General features: G+C 39.4%; 1 protein-coding gene across 2 annotated transcripts in view; it reads right to left on the reverse strand.

Moving 5' to 3' along the window:
* Positions 1-17,661, reverse strand: part of Ipo8 (importin 8) — a 67,295-nt gene that overhangs the window by 41,794 nt on the left and 7,840 nt on the right. For both annotated transcript variants that reach the window (XM_059256414.1, XM_059256413.1), the window contains exons 3-8: positions 14,536-14,692; positions 11,233-11,391; positions 9,751-9,907; positions 5,102-5,191; positions 3,596-3,690; positions 2,773-2,857 (exon numbers count right to left, since the gene is read on the reverse strand). In XM_059256414.1, coding sequence (XP_059112397.1) covers positions 2,773-2,857; positions 3,596-3,690; positions 5,102-5,191; positions 9,751-9,907; positions 11,233-11,391; positions 14,536-14,692 — 743 coding nt within the window. The remainder of the gene's footprint in view (positions 1-2,772; positions 2,858-3,595; positions 3,691-5,101; positions 5,192-9,750; positions 9,908-11,232; positions 11,392-14,535; positions 14,693-17,661) is intronic.

Below are 17,661 nucleotides of genomic sequence, written 5' to 3' on the forward strand. Positions count from 1 at the left end.
TATCTAGTGGCTGTTCTGTTCTCCGACCCCAGGTAAGTTCATTAGGGTGCACAATATATTGGGGAACACAATATCACCACACACCACCACCGCTCGGCTCTCTCCTGGGCATTTTTACCTGTGGACTATTAAGAAAATGATTTCCTCCTAAGCTGTACTGCTTAACCGAAGCAATAATTTATACAATAGTGTTAGTTTAAATAAGATTTTGATGATTGAGGGTCTTTAATAAATATAGTAAGGGATTATGATAGAGGTTAGTTTAGTGAGAAACCTAATATAGGTAAACACAAGATACGGCATTTCCCCTGCTCCGATAAAGCAGGGCCTGCAGAGGATAGAAAATTAAAGCAAGTAAACGTCACACAGCTAGTTTTTCTTGAGGAGCTATATAGACTGTGGCTTAGGTTAATGATTAAGAAAAACAACTGAGTCCCAGAAGCCCAGCTAGCTCAAGTTCTTTCAATCTCAATGTTGGGAGGTGTGGTCACAGGTTTCAGTATGCATCATAGCTAAAACAAAGCCTTAAAAATAACTTGTTTAGATTAAGATTTTTTGCTAATGGCTTTGAGGTAAAAAAAAAAATCTTGGAAAACAATTTAAAGACACACTTTTAATAGCTGAGCAAGGGACTCATTGAGGTCAGGGAACAAGAACAAAGATGGTCTGGCTATTGCTGGCTGACGTACCTTTCTTGCTAGGATGGGCTGGTGACCAAGGGTGATGATTAATTCCCTGTACACATTTCTGCCCTCAGCTTCCTGATATAAAAACTATTGATGAGTGGGTATGCACCCTGAGGATTTAAAGTAGAGCTGACTGATTGTTTTTCATATATAAAAGTTTATGATTCCTTTAAGATTTTTTATAAGATCACCTTTTGGGACAAATAATAAAATATTTGGTCCTTTCTTTGAAACCACAAAATGCAGCCTGCTAACAAAATAACTGGCTGATAAAAATACCTTGCTTGCTGACACTCTGTTAATCTATAACAAGTTACTTGGACATGAATGTATGTGGGCTCTTGGGACAACTTGTTTTTCACCTGTAATACATGAAATGTTTAATCATGTAAGGGAGATGAAAAACATACTATTTTTAACTTGTATTCATTGAAATCATTCACTAGAAAAAGAGTATGTAACCACATTGCAATTTTTATATTGCTTCAAAAATTCTACTAGGGTATATAATCTATAAGGGAAAAAAGACACAAGAGAAGGAAAACAACAGGAAAGATGTAGAAGGAAACCATCGAGAGACAGAAGGAAAACCAAGGTAGAAAAACAGAACAGAAAAGGAATAGGGTAGAGAAATGACAGTAAGAATAATAAAATGAAGAACTAAGCTTTGGCCCTCAGAAAAGTCTCTGTGTGTCTGTTTGTCTGTCCAGTAGTTCGCCTACTCTGCATCTCCTCTTCAGTTTCTCTGATTTAATGAAGGCTTGCCATTCATCAGCACCCCAGGAGAGATCCTGACATGCCGAAGGGGTGGGTGTGTGTGTGTGTGTGTGTGTGTGTGTGTGTGTGTGTGTGTTGCTCTTTTTCGCTGGTCCCAGAGAGCTAAGTTTTGCCCCCCTTGCCAGTCCCAGAGAATTAAGCTTACTCTCTCAGATACAATAGTCTGCTGACCCTGTTGGATCCCTCTCAATCCCTGAGCTGCTGCAGGCCGGTCCTCACAGCAGCAATAGGGGAGATTCCATACAGCAGCAGAGGACAGTTTTGGCAAGGAAACTAATTTTAAATATCAAGATTATATGTCTTAGGTAACATTTCTGGCACAGACACATGGACATGGCATTTACTTTTTAATACAAGTTTATGCATGTATGTATATATACATGCATGCTTTAACAACACTAGAAAATTCTAAACACACTTCAAGAGACATCAGCATTAAGACACTTCTTGGAGTTTAACAGCAACAAAACAGAGGCAAAGATACAATCGATCCGTTTCTAGATCAGGCTGGTATCTGCTCTGAATATCTGGACAGATAATTTCACTTATTATTTACTAATTTCTCCTATAGAGTATCTCATGGGTACCATATCAGAGTACTTTTCAGAAACCCTTTTACCTTACTTAAGTATTTAATTTCACATTACTGAGGGATTTATGAAACATCTATAAACACCTTCTGTATCATTGAAGCCTTGGATTATGTCTGATTAAGCAGTCCTGGCTTTCCTACGAAGGCCCTGACACAGCTAATTATTAATTACTAACTCTCACTTCAAAAAAAAAAAAAAATAGCAAACATATCATGATTCAGTTGGCAATATTTGATGGACCAATCAGAGTCCATTGTCCTTTGCAATTTTTAAAGTTTTTAAATATTAATCAACAGTCTCATGGATTCCACATTTTCCTTATGTAGAATGGATACTCCAACTTGCATGTTCTTACCTGAAAGTCTTCTTTAATATCTAAGCTAGACTAGTCTTGAAATAGATTTACTCATAGTGTATAAATCTTCAAATAAACAAGGGAAAACTCAAAGAAATAGGAAACTTATAGGAAGACAGCGAGGTCTACATCATCATTTGAGGCTCCTTCCACGTCTAGCAGTCATGAAGGCATTTCTGGTGGAAGCAGATGGAGGACACTGGATTCTCAAGCCAGCTGCCCTTGGACCAGACTCCCACAGCTGCCATTTCATCCTCTTTAAGTGTGCAGTGAATTACCATATAAGCAATCTACTTTAAAACAGATAGAAATAGCACTCAGTAATAACTACTCTTCTATTTTAAAAGCATAAGTTTAATACCTGCTGAATTCCCACTGCATAGGTTTTCAAAAAAAATTCAGAAAATTCGAAGTATTCTTTTGTGACATTTCCTGGGCTTCCATACCTTAAAATTCAAAGAAGAAACTCTAATTACTGTGAAGTTTAAAAACAAAGCATCCTTGCTAGTTTAAACTATTAGGAGGTATGTTCTACCAGGCCAGAAAACTAACATGTTCTCTTTTTCCACAAGACACAATGTGAATCAGGAGGAACTCAAAGACTCTACAGCACAGTTAACATTTGGACAAAAACTTCTAACTTCTAAACCAACTAACTCCTAAAAGGAATAAAAATGTTATGCCTGACATGCTTTACAATAAAAGCTTTTAAAATTAAATTTGACTTTCTTATGGAGCCAAGTATCCATGTGTTCCTTCTTGCATAATTTCTGGGTATTTCCAATGGGAAAAAAAAAATGAGAAGCTTTACATGTTTTGCACAAAGTAGAAAAGAGCCAGAGAAGGCTACACACTTTGTTATGATTTCTAGGGCAGTGGGCACAAGCCTACTTTGAACAGCTGTTAAAGCTTTGCCCTCTGTGGGTTTTTTGGTTTGGTTTGGTTTGGTTTTTGGCTGTATGAGATAGGGTCTCCTGTAACTCAGACTGGCCTCAAACTCACTATGTAGCTGAGAATGGTTTTGAATCCGTGATCCTCCTCCCTCCACTTCCCTACGGCTTAGAACAGAAGTATACATCACTATGCCCAGCCACTCTATGAACACCAGGGAGCCACTCAACTCTAGTATACCCAATGCCAAGATACCCACTGTAACATCGTTAATATAGCAAGTGGAGTAATACCGCTCAAAGAGACGAGCGACGATGTGCAGAGCCCACTTCTTACACTTCCACCACACCAGCTCTGGTCGGTCATCCTCATCAATTTGAAGAGTCTCCTAGGAGGGGGAAAACACCCAAATCAGATTTCTTTTTCCTAAGTTGGTTTACAAAAACAGCATAAATTTTGGTATAGATTAAGTCATAGCTATTTGAAGTGAGACTGCTATGTGAACATTCACTCTACTTTACAGATAGCTAGTTAAGAACTAAGTAAGTTAAGCAAATCTTTCCTGGAAGTGCTGGTGTCTACACTGACCTTCAAGGGAAGCAAGTAGGTGGAAACAAAACATAAGCACCAAGTCACTTGATGAACTCTGAGGGGTGAGAAGGTTCTGAGTTCTGATGTTGGCAAAAATCACTGAACTGTTTGTTGCCTATAGAGATACATTAAAACTTGAAATAATTTGTTTCAAATATAGACAATGGAGAAGATAAGGACAACAGAGGTCAGTATGATTAGCATGTAAGTGTCCCTGGGCTCAACCTTTGCACTAAATACATAAATAAATAAAAGATATGGACACAAAAAGAATAGTGGACATTTTCGGGCCAGCTCAAGTTTTTTAAACAAAAAAGTTAATTTGACAGATGAAAAGGCACTATCATTGCTACCACAAATCACACTGAGATACTTTTACCTATAAAACAGGTGGCTTACAACCAAGTGTGCCCTTGCAGCAAACACTCTCAACCACTGTTTATTAAAGTACATACCTGAGCACTGTTTTTGCTTCGCAAGGTCTATCAAAAGCCCAACACTTTCAGGAAGCAACCACTCTGAGACTGAGTTCCACCCCAGCCAAGCACTAAACCACATTCTTAGAGATAAAAGCTTAAATACTAAAACTACCCAAACATCCAGCAATGAAGCACTCCATTAAAATGACAGTATAAAAACAGTCAAAGGCCAGCAAGACGGTTCAGTACATAAAGGTGCCACTACCAACCCTGATGACCTGAGTTTGATCCCCAAGACCCACATGGTAGAAAGAAAGAACCACAAGGGTCCTCTGACCTCTACACATACACCATGGTGTACTCCTATACAACACACACAGTCACCAAAAAGAAACTGTAAATGTAAAATAAAAATTAATTTTAAAAAAAGTTACAACCAGAAAAGTATTAATAATATTTATATTTCATTTTTGGTGAAAAAAATGAAGGTATAGCTACATGTACCATTTTTATAAGTAAAATTCTAAAAATACATTCAGGAAAAAAGACTAGAGAGATATGTAGCAAGGTTTAAAATGTTTTAACTGGCTTAAGTAAAGTTAAACATAGTTACTGTTTTAATGTTCTTGCTGATCTGACTTTCTAAAAGTGAAAATTATTAATTATGTATTACATTATTTTATTAGTTAATAAGATAGTGGTTTTCTGTTTTCCAAAGAGCAGACCAGACAGTGAATCAGCGTAAGTACTCCAACCCATTTGCAGGCTTTCCTCAGAGCCCTGACATACCGGAGGGACTGTTCTATCAATGATGGTCCGAAAGATCTCCATCCACGTTGTCATGGTCTGGTGGCTCACCAGCTGAAGGGGCAGTGCATACTAGAAAACAGAGTGGCGGAGAGAAGTCACCCTCCTGCCCTGAAAATCAGCACTTTGCATCAGAAGGTTAAAATACACAAAATAGCTAATATTTGAGCAAGAAACAGCAATTCATGATTCAACCTAAAATTTAACTTTAAAAAAAAAATCCATAATTAAATATATACTTTCGTAGGGTGGGATGCAACAAGGTCTCACATATCCTAGGCTAGCCTCAAAATCACCCAAGGATGACCTTGAACTCCTGATCCGCCTGCCTACGGAAATTACAGGTGTTTGCCACTATCCCCAGTTTTACGTAGCACGGGGGACTGACCCCAAAGTTTCATACATTCTGGGTAAGAACTCTAACCTTGGGCTACTTCCCCAGCCTCTTTGTTTGTCAGGTTGATTGGTTGGTATGTTTTGAAACAGGGTCTCTTGTAACCCAAGCAGGCTTCAAATATGCTATGGAGCCAAAGATATGCTTGAAATCTTCATCTGTCCATCTCTATCTGAAAACATAAGGATTACAAACATGTACAACCTACCTCTGGCTTTTATAAGTAAATCTTTTAAATTAAGAAATATACATGTCATTAGCTGTTTCTCTTATCTACCTTTAAAAAGAAAGATTTACTATCAATAAGGTCTCGTTTATTTCAATACATTTTGGGTTATTTTACAACTTACCTTTTTGTGTATCAAACTTGCAATTTTAAGCACTTGGATAAAAATCTTTACCTCATGAACACACATGAAGCTCTTTTTCAATTCCCATCCTCTTGTGTGTGGCCCAATACCTACAATGACTATTACTCAGGCTTCTATCGCCCCTGCCATACCATGAGCTGCAGGGAGCTGCCTCCATGCCCACTGTTCTACTGTCCTCAGCTACGAGATAATGGCATAACCCTAAGAGACATCACTGCTGTCTCACAAAGTCACACTGCAGCTGGAAAACCTAAGTTCAAGAGCCGGAAGGGCAAATAGTGAAGGAGGGGTGTGGTGAGATGTTGTTCAAATCTTAGTCTTTTAATAAAAAAACCCAGAGCCAGATATCAGGGTGAAAGCTGAAAGATCAGAGAAGCAGAACAGCCAGCCACTAGTTCTTACCTCTGTAAAATCATCAGCCTAAAGAGAGTAGTTTCCTGTTTCCTCAGGCCTTATATACCTTTCTCTGCGCTGCCATATTACTTCCTGGGATTAAAGGCGTGTGTGCGGCATAAGATCTCAAGAGCTGGGATTAAAGGTGTGTGCCACCACTGCCAAACCTCTATGTCTAATCTAGTGGCTAGCTCTGTCCTCTGATCCTCAGGCAAGTTTATTATTTTAATAAATAATAAGGGTACACAATATATCCCCACAGAGGGGAGACTTAAGGTCATACCTACAAGCCAGACTTGGTGGCTCACACATGGAATCCTATCACTCAGAAGGCTGCTGTGAGTTTGAGACCCACCTAGACTACACAGTGGGACTCTGTCTCCATTAAAAAAAAAAAAATTGAGAAAGGTCATACTTTCTTCTAAGTGCCTTATGTGAGTGAGGCATTTGGGCTTGAACTAGGGTCCAGGTCCAGAGGAGGAGCAGGCAGGGAGTTAGGCAGAAAGTGGTGACTCCTGGCATATGTTTGAAGAAACCAAGTACTTCTAGACACAGATAAATGCTCCTTAAGACAAAACCAATCTCACTGAATTAATTAGACAATTAAGAGCAGTTCATCTGGGCCTTCTGTACCCTAGCCAGGCAATTCTTTCTTACATCATGATTGCAGTTTCACTTCTCAAAATTTTTTTTTAAATTTTGTCTCCAAAGGAGCACATTACTGTATTTATATACAACAGATTGCCAGAACAGTTAAAGATGCTAGAGCAGTTCATCTTTTGTTTTTGTTGTTAGGTTGTTGGGTTTTGGGTTTTGTTTTGTTTTGTTTTTTTTAATGTGTTTAAAGAATTTTTTTCCCTGTTAGTGAGCCAAATAGATAAAGAAACCACAGAAAACTCATGCCAGGAGCCTTCACATTACTGACCAGTGCCTGGGCTCTGTGTGCCCAGTAGGAAAGTGTTGTGGAATACTATTTTAAGGTGTGTTATTTTTGTTCATGTTGCATTTGTTTAACTTTGTGAAGCTGTGTTACTGTGCCTGTGTAAAACATCTGATGGTCTAATAAAGATCTGAACGGCCAATGGCAAGGCAGGAGAAAGGGTAGGTGGGGCTGGCAGCTAGAAAGAAGATATAGAAGGAGAAATCTGGGAGGAGAAAGAAGAAAAGAGATGGAGGAGTGAAGAAGGAACTAGCCAAGGAAGGAGGAGGATATTGGGGCCAGCCACTCAGCCACCCAGCCACCCAGCCACCCAGCCAGCCATGGAATAAAAGTAAGATTTGCAGAAAAGAATGGGAAAAACCCAGAGTCAAAGGTAGACAGAATAATTTAAGTTAAGGAAAGCTGGCAAGAAACTAAGCCAAGCTAAGGTGGGGCACTCATAAGTAAGAATAAGTCTCCATGTGATTTATTTGGGAGCTGGGTAGCAGGCCCCACAAAAAAAGAACAAAAACAAAGAGCAACAAGAAAGGCTAGTCCAGCCCCAAATACAGGGCTATTGTTGTTACGATGCCCCTGTATAAAGTAGGCCTGCTGAGGGAGACCTCTAATACTAACTCTACAAGAAAAGTCATGCAGCTTTCTTCCCAAATATTTCAGAGAATGTAGAGCAACGTATTTCCCTGATATTCTACTTTCTTCTCTCTTGTGAAATCTCCTTCCTTCCTTTTATCCCGGGGGAAAAAAATCTGCCTTCAACTGCCTTTATTAAACAATTATGAGGCCAGGTGTGGTGGCCACACTTTTAATCCCAGAACTCAGGAGGCAGAGACAGGTAGAGCTCTGAGTTGGAGGCCAGCCTGGTCTCATAGTGAGTTCTAGGACAGCCAGGGCTACACAGAGAGACCCTATATCTCAGAAAACTAAAAAAAAAAGTTTGTGAGAGAAGACTTTATTATAACCCTAAAATAGTCCAAAGACACCCGAGTCAAAATGAAACAAGAGCACATCGCAACTCCCCTGCCTCCCTAGCTCAGCTAAACCACCCTCCTGTCACAAGGAATTATCAAGAAAGCACAGAAAAGAGCTTCAACCCATCATCACATTTAGGCTGACCCCAATTCCTCTTCCCAGGCTGAAATCATTTACTCAAGTCTTTCAAGGATTCAGTGTTAAATATTCTCAAATTTTAAAGACATTCCATCTCTATCTTGTAATTAATTTTTTAGTTGCCATATTAGTATCCCTTATAGTTTCCACATAAAAAAAGGGGATTGGCTTAAATCAAAGAAAATACGTAGAGGGCAAAAAGGCCTTGTACACACGGATAAGCACTGGAAAATTCAGGGAAAGTTACACATACAGCTGATCTCTCCAAAGGGAAAAAATATTTAGCTGTTCCTCCTGGAATGCTAGAGGCAAATGTAGTTTACAACCTGGTGATCCTTTGCTCCCTGTTGGGCCAGGCTCCACCCATATCCCCCAGAATATGGTGTTTGTTGATCCCAGACTTTTCCCCCTAAAACTCTGAGCTTTACTTCTAGGCTATGAAACTCATCCTTGTGAGAGATGTCATTTGTACTTTACAACAGCCTAAGTAACATCTATGCTATCTTAGGGCCAGGGTAATCCTGACTCCCACAGGCGTTATGTTTACCTCACAGACTCTTATCCTGAGCACTGTTTCTAAGACAACAAGAAACCATCTTACGGATGAAGCCACATGTACTTTGCTAAGAACGTCAATGTAAACATATCTTAAGCTTTGTTGTACTCACAGGGCTGAGCTAATTGTTGTCTGAATACTTTTTTCCAAAGTTGGCTGAAGTAAATGAACTGGGTCAGACTCCAAGAAGTCTTGGCCCAGCACTGGTTACCAAAATCGGGCTGAGCCAAGCTTCATTCTTACTTCACCACGTTCACTTTTCCCCTGCCTGCTGTGAAGCCTGCAGGGACCCTCCCACAAAAATGAGCCACTAAATCTATGTTAGCTTAAAGTTGGCTGAAGTAGAGAAAAGGCCATCAGTGTGATTTCCCATGAAGGACTCTTGGTTTCTTTCCTCTTCCTATAATCACAACTGACCTACACACAGGGCACCTTGAATTTAAGCTCAAGCAACACCTAGGTTCTTTATGACTTGGGACTCGAGACTGAGAAAACAGCACAAACACCAAACTGAACCTTGGATACCCAGTGATCATGGTTAACTAAATTAATTTCTGTGAGCCTAATTCTCCTAAGGTAAAAATATATGATTGTAGGGGCTGGAGAGATGGCTTAGTGGTTAAAAGCACTGGTTGCTTTTTCAGAGGACCCAGGTTCAATTCCCAGCACCCACGTAGCAGCTCACAACTGTCTGTGACTCCAGTTCCAGGGGATCTGGCACCCTCAGAAAGACATATATGCAGGCAAAACACTAACGTACATGAAATAAAAATAAATAAATCTTAAAAATATATGATTCTAAATAATGACACTTCTACAGAGCAGACACAAATATGAAGCTCTTTGTTTGTCTTCTGAAGTAGAACTGACCTGAACAAGTGCGTAGAAGATTTTCAGAATCTGTTTCTGCAGCAACACAGAGTAATAGGAGGCATCAGGAAGTAGCTGCAGTATTTGCTGCTGAATTCGAGGCAAAAATATCTGCATGGCTGCCAGAAGAGGCTCTCTTTCCTCTGCTTTCTTATATCTAAGCAAAGACAGAGAATAAAGAAAGTGATGACTTCTCTCCTTCCCAATGAGCTATAAACAATGATTAACCCACATGATACCAGAAACACCCAAAATGTGGGCTTAAATTTTCTATGTCATTGCTACATAGAAAAAAAAGTTGGAAGGAACTTTGAGAGAATAAAGCCTTGGTTCAGGCAGACACAAAATCTTTCTTAAAAGATTTAGACTAGTTTAAGAGTCCAAAACTGAACACCAGCAATCCCAGTTCTTGGGAGGCCAAGTCAGAAGGATCATGATTTCAAGGCCAGCCTGAACTTATAAAGCAAAACCTGTCTCAAAATGCCAAGGGCTGGAAATGTAACTCTTGTAAAAGGCCTTGGATTGGTTTGCTGTGTTATCAATGAAAAAAGAAGGAAGGAAGAGGGGCAGGGAGGAAGGGAGGGAGAGGAGGAAAAAAGAAAGAAAGAGAAAGAAGGGGAGAGAGAGAGACGAAGAAAAAAGAGAAAGGAAGAAAGAAGAAACGAAAGCAAAGTCCAAGACTATCTAGTAGTTTTATTTGGGAAGTTTTCTAGTATTTAAGTTAACTCACATCAAACCATAATTCATTCTGTAAAATGAAAGCTGATCTGCTAGCTTAAACATCATATTGTATAGCAAATATCATAGAGAAAATTTTTCTCATATCATCCTACTTTGAGAGTGAACGTACTTTATAAGCCTGGGTGCTCTCTGATCACTTCTATTGCTGCCAATCTAAAAGATTTTCTAAATAGAAATTCTATAAAACTGTCTGAACTATCATCTTAAAGAAGGAAAACCACCTGGGCTATAATCTCAGCACTCAGGAAGCTGAGGCACGAGGACGGCTGTAAGTTCAAGGCCAGCTTCAGCTACCAAGTAATACCCTGTCTCAAAACAAAGGAAAACTACAGGATTGCACATACAAACGTAGTACTCATCTTAAAACCCGAAAAATATGATTAACTGCCATCCAAGTCTTGTACCTCAACAGTAACTTTCATGCAAACATCTCAATGAACTTTTACATTTTCTACTTTTCTTACTAGAAAAGTATCTGATTTCTGTATCTGAGGTATATCTGCAGCAGCAACTGAAAGAAATATGTTATACCACATAGTATGTCACTCACCACCTCAAAAATCAGCAGTGTACACCGGAAAACCTGAGTGCCACTGAGCAATTGCAGCTCAATGCAAGAACACATTAACGGTGTTCGATTCAGCATTTCCCACAGTGACCTGATTTTGCCGAACCCCACAAAAGACCGCTCTATGAACCTGATTCCATAGGACTCTCTTTGGCCAGTAGAAATGAACTTACTCATAGGTCTTCACCAGCTGATACAAGCATAGCAAACTGCCAAGCCAGCTCCCACTGTTTGGTGACTGCAAGTAGTAGTCTATCTTGTCGACCACTGCAGGCCAATGACCAGGAAAATCATGTTTAATGATGACTCGGAGACACATTGTTAACTGGACTCTGCAAAGTGGGAAAGAAAATACCCAAATGCAAGCAGTGAAGAGTATCATCCACGAAAGAACTACAATATTGTTATAAAGTTCTCTAACTCTCTTTACCTTTATTATACACCTCCAGTCAGGCACCACTGAGCATAGGTAACATTGAGAAATATGTCATCAGTAAGTTCTAATTTGTGTAAACACCAGAGTATACCTTTATAACCTAAGATGTTCATCTAGTTGCATCTAAGGGGATGTAATCACATGGGACACCACTGTAATATATTGTTAACCTCTGCAGCAAAGACCGTATACATGTGGGGCGTGAGGAAAAGTGATCCTATTAAAAACCTTCTCAGTGGCTCAATCTACTGAAAATAAACACAATGGGGGAACTCCTCAATATATGAAACCTTCATCTTATCCTAAAGATATTTTTTAATGTACTTAAAAATAAATTCAAGGGCTGTCAAGATGGCTTGGCAGTTAAGAGCACTAGCTGCTCTTCAAGAAGTCCTGAGTTCAATTCCCAGCAACCACATGGTGGCTCACAACAATCCATAATAGGATCTGATGCCCTCTTCTGGCATGCAGGTATACATGCAGAGCACTCATTACATAAAATATAAATTAGATAGATAGATAGATAGATAGATAGATAGATAGATAGATAGATTCAAAGATTGTCAAAAAACTTCAAAGTATACAGCAAATCTACCTCAAATCTGTAAAAATGGTTACTTATTTTATATTTGGGTCTTCATATCCAGAAAGAGCAGCAAACATGTATAGGGTCCTGGGTTTGATTTAGAGTGCGTGTGCACTCACACATACGTACACACACACTCACACACACACGTGCACAGAGAAAGACAGGATACAGAGACAGAGACACACAGAGAGAAGGACTAACAAGATAGATATAGATTATGTACACACATTCATAGTAGATACATACATACAAACACACATAAATATATACAGAGAGATATGCAAACACATAGATGATAGATAGACAGACAGACAGATAGATAGGCACACAAATATAGATATATAGGCACATACACATATATCTACCAGATGAGCAAGCCTAGAGCTGGTGTGTGCCTCATTAGTAGAGCATCTCTCTAAGTATAAGGTGTATGTATACATACACACATCTATCAAATGGATAAACATAGTTCTCATCTTTTTTTTTTTTTTTTTTTTTTTTTTTGGTTTTTCGAGACAGGGTTTCTCTGTGTAGCTTTGCGCCTTTCCTGGAACTCACTTGGTAGCCCAGGCTGGCCTCGAACTCATAGAGATCCGCCTGGCTCTGCCTCCCGAGTGCTGGGATTAAAGGCGTGCGCCACCACTGCCCGGCGATAGTTCTCATCTTTAAGAGACAGTACGGTATACTGTACCAGTGAAAACACGGACTAATTTTGTACTTTGAATAAAACAAATATGGGTTTGCTAGGGCATTTCTGAAAAGGAGAAAGCTAGGAACCGCTGCCAAAGAAATAACTGGAAAAAAAAAAGCAACCAAAGAAATAAAACAGAAAGAGTGGAGTACCTTCCCCACATTAGCAAAAAGATGCAAGATGCTATCCCACAGCACTTAGTGAAGGCATCACTTCTTCAGTGGGATCTCATCTGTAATTAAGATTGAAAAGAAAATAAAGGGGAAACAAAAAATATCTCTCCTACAAATTACCACTGTTATTACCAAGTATGTCCACATGAGGTTATTTGATTAGAAAATTAACCTGACCAAATTAGGATTCCAAATTGTAGTTTTTGGTGGGCTGTTTACTTGTGAGGTTTTGGGCAGCCCAGACTGATCTCCAATGTAGTATGTAGCTGAAGATGACCTTAAACTTCTAATCTTCCTACTTCTACATTCCAAGAACTGGGATCCACACATGGACCACTACCCCATACTACACTACACCATTGTATGCAGCACTGGAAATGAACCCAAGGTCTCATGCTAGGAAAGCACTGTACCAAATGAGCTACATCCTCAGTCCTAGGATTCCAAATTGTAAAAAAATAAATAATAAACTAGTGTTCAATTGAATACCCAATAACTTAGATCCATAAAACAGGAAAAAACTTAAACAGCACATTGTATCTTCCTTATGGAACCAAATCACTTTTCTCTGCAATACTTTTAAACAAAATAAAAAAATAAGAAGTGTCTTCAGGAGTCTATAGGACATGGGAAGAGCAAGGCCAGAGTCTGTCTCAGAATAAACAGGGATCCCCTGTCTACTACCAGCAGCTTTTCCTATACAACACTGAAATAAAGTATTGCTAAACCTTGTCCTTTTTTAAGATTTCATCTTAAGATGGGCCTCAGGGCCCATTTCTCACTCCAAGCCAAGCACAAGACTTGGCAGGAGAAGCTACTCCCATGAGTTACTGTAGAACCACTGAGAGATTCAGGAGATCAGGAAACAAGCATCTTCCCAGATGAACATACAATGGTTTTGAGAGGTTCCTGGAACACAATTGGCATGTGGGCAATCAGTGAGAATAAGGGTGCCTTTCTTCAGTGCGTACACCTGGGTTCTCCTAGCTAAGAAAAATAACTACACAATTCAACACTTGTTCTTCCTGTTACCGCCTCCCTCAAATTTCCTTTCTTTTCCTGTTTTCATCACATTGCACTTAATATATGATAATAAACAACCTCCCCACCACTGTTTCATCTGCTGTCCCTCCCCTCCATCTGCAAATAAAACTTCATTACTAGATAATATGTTGAAGTACATTTGTTTCTATTTTAAGATTGCAAAATGTTTGACTCCACAGCTATGCTGTCAATACTTGGAACCAAAAACTTATTTCCTGGGCTACAGATGTAGCTCAGTTCATAAAAACTTGTCCAGATCGCATGAGGTCCTGGGTTTAAGCTCCAACTCCACATATATCCATCGTAGTGGTATACACCTGTAATCCCAGCACTTGAGAATGGAGACAGGAGTACTAGAAGTTCTACGTCATCACTGGTCATATAGTATACTCAAGACCAGCCTGGGATACAAGAGATCTATCTCAAAAAAAGAAAAGAAAATATACACACACACAAACACACAAAGCTGAAGGTTGCACCCAACAGTCAGTCCCATCCAAGGCCAACTGCCTTCTCAAATCACACAGACAGGGCATGGCCTACCTCACCAGATCCGGAGACCGAATTATCCCCTCCACAATGTTGTCACGTATTTGCTGTCGGTCGTTCTCGTGGATATTGAATGGAAATATTGCTTCTCCTGGTGGAGGCTCCCTGTCCGGCCAGTACTGTGTCACCATGTTCTTCAGGTAGATGGCAGCTGAGTTTAAGAGAAACACAGATGTGTTGGAATCAGGAAGACCACTTCAACTCAATCTCATGGAGCTCAAAGGCTAAACAGCCTTCCATGTGAATGCAATGCCCAACAAAGATGGAAAACCTTACAGGTACAAAAAGTGAACTTGGGAAGAGGAGATGGGAAGAATTCAAAGAGTTTCATATGAGAGTCAGAGCAGGAACACTGCACCAAGCTGGAGGACACCCTTAAATGACACAGAAATGACCTGGAAATCATACACACGTTTTCAGACTGAGCACAACCACAGTGACATTGGAAAACTGTGGTGGAATAATCTTATTGTACACTGTGAATATGTGTCACTCAGATTGGTTTAATAAAAAGCTGAATGGCCAACAGCTAGGCAGGATTTCCAGGCACAGAGGATGCTGGGAAGAAGGGAAGAGTTGTGAGGAGACGCCAGGGACACAGAGCAAGCAGCACGGGCTTTACAATGTAAAGGTAATCAAACCATGTAAAAGAACATAGATTAAAAGATATGGGTTATTTAAGTTATAAAAACTAGTTAGAAACAAACCTGAGCTATTGGCCAAGCTTTCATAATAAATAAGAAGTCGTCATGTCATTTACTTGGGAGCTGGCTGGCAGAAGAGAAAAGTCCACCTACAGGAAATTTCCCTTTTCTCAAACATAACAGTAAGCTGCTGTCTGCTGATGATCCTGTCCCCTGCCACCCTGCACTGTCATTCAGAAGTATCTGTGCTCTTACAGCATTGGTGATTTTCATTTAATCCTCTGAGATATTTATTATTTGTAATTCATAAAGAAATAGACATCTACTTTCAAATATGCTTGGAAAATCTCAAGAAACCTGTATCTATGTCTATCAAAATACATAAATCAATTACTTTGTTTCTATTCTTTTTTCTATTTCTATTAAACAAAAACAACATTTGGAAGAATTATCTGAATCATTGCTATAAGACTTGTTTGTTTGGGGTTTTTTTAACAGGTATGTTTGTGGTATGTGCATGTATGTGTGTGGGTACATGTGAGGAAGGGGGATTATGCATGCATATGTAGAGGCCTAAAGTTTCTTCCTTGATCATTCTCCAACTTATTTATTGTCAGGGATTCTAAATGGATCTGGAGCTCACCAACTCTGGGCTAATCTAGCTAATCATCTTGCCCTAGGATACCACCTCTGCCTTTCAAGTGACAGGATTACAGAAGGCTACCACATGTAGCTGGCTTTTTTGTTTTGTTTTGTTTTGTTTTGTTTTTGTTTTCTTCAAGACAGGGTTTCTTTGTGTAGCTTTAGAGCCTTTTCTGGAACTCATTTTGTAGACCAGGCTGGCCTTGAACTCACAGAGATCTGCCTGGCTCTGCCTCCCGAGTGCTGGGATTAAAGATGTGCTCCACCACCGCCCGGCTATGTAGCTGGCTTTTACATAGGTTTTGGCGATCAGAACTTGGATCCTCACACTTGCAGGTCAAGCATTTTATCCACCAAGCTATCTCCCCAGGATAGAAACTGGACATGGTAATGCACACCTCTAATCCCCCACACATGAGGAGCCTGAGACAGAAAGATGGCTTCAAATCTGAGGCCAATCTAATCAGTTTAAGACTAGCCTGGATTACAGTGTGAGATCTTGTCTCAAAGAGAAAAAAGAAAAAGGAAGGACTATGAAGCTTTCTAACCATTCCAGCTGGACCACTTAGTATAAACACATTCTCAAATGTGCATAAGGACAGACACATTTCTGAAGAACACCCCAGGTTTTCCCTCAGCTTTCTCTCTCCCCTCTCCCCAAACTAAAGTTTCTTCCACTCCAATTTTAATGTAAACTAAAAGGATGCTAAAAGCATTTCGCCATTGAAAATACAACATGTTCTGTATTGGTTAAAATGTGACAGAAATTTAATTAAATTATGAACTTGATATCCTATAAGTCCCCTTTCATACATTTTGATGCACCTATGATTTCAATGTATTTGAGGGAAAATAAAAATTACAGCATTCTAAGTATGCATATATGTGGGAGTATACATAAGTGCTAAAGGGCTTTTTAATTTAAACCAGGTTATGAACTAAGTATCTCATTTATTCCAGCGCAATTATTATATTCTATAATGTGATTGGGTAAGAGTAATCATGAAATAATAGAAAAAGCTCAACACCGTAGTACATGCCTATAATCCCAGAACTTGGGAGGCTGAGACCCGACAACCATGAATTCAAAACCAACCTAGACTACATGTAGGGGATAAGGAGGGAAGATATCACATCATGGAATTGCATAAGATCCCACAGACAAGCCGGGCAGTGGTGGCGCACGCCTTTAATCCCAGCACTCGGGAGGCAGAGGCAGGCGGATCTCTGTGAGTTCGAGGCCAGCCTGGGCTACCAAGTGAGTTCCAGGAAAGGCGCAAAGCTACACAGAGAAACCTTGTCTCAAAAAACCAAAAAAAAAAAAAAAAAAAAAAGATCCCACAGACAAAAAAAATAAATTTCATGTTTAAAACAAAAAGTCTAATTCCTGGCACTATTTAAAAAAATAGGAAGAAAGAAAGGAAGGAAGGCGAAGAAAAGTCCTGCTCCCCTTTCAAACATCAAGCAATGCACTACATCTGTGACTTGACATAATTGCTGCTAGAATTCGGATATATAAATCTGCAGTCTTAATACAAGTGACCTAAGGTAATAATACTACCGATCATAAATTAGAGAGATAAATTATTTTAATTGGGAAATTAATATGGAAAACAGCAATGTTAGAGAGGCACGGGACTGAGGGATGACAGCACAGAGATTAAAATAACAACAAAACAACAAAACTAGGGTAGATGTGAGAACTCAGTACCTACTGCTAACTTTCCAAGAGAAAAGGAAATATTTTTATGCCTTAGAAGCATTTCTGGCTAATTTTTCAAGAGATTTTTGATATTTATTTTTTAATTATATTTTTCATTGCTTGAATGTTCCA

This window comes from Peromyscus eremicus, chromosome 3 (genome assembly GCF_949786415.1).
Source record: "Peromyscus eremicus chromosome 3, PerEre_H2_v1, whole genome shotgun sequence".
NCBI classification, from domain to species: Eukaryota; Metazoa; Chordata; class Mammalia; order Rodentia; family Cricetidae; genus Peromyscus; species Peromyscus eremicus.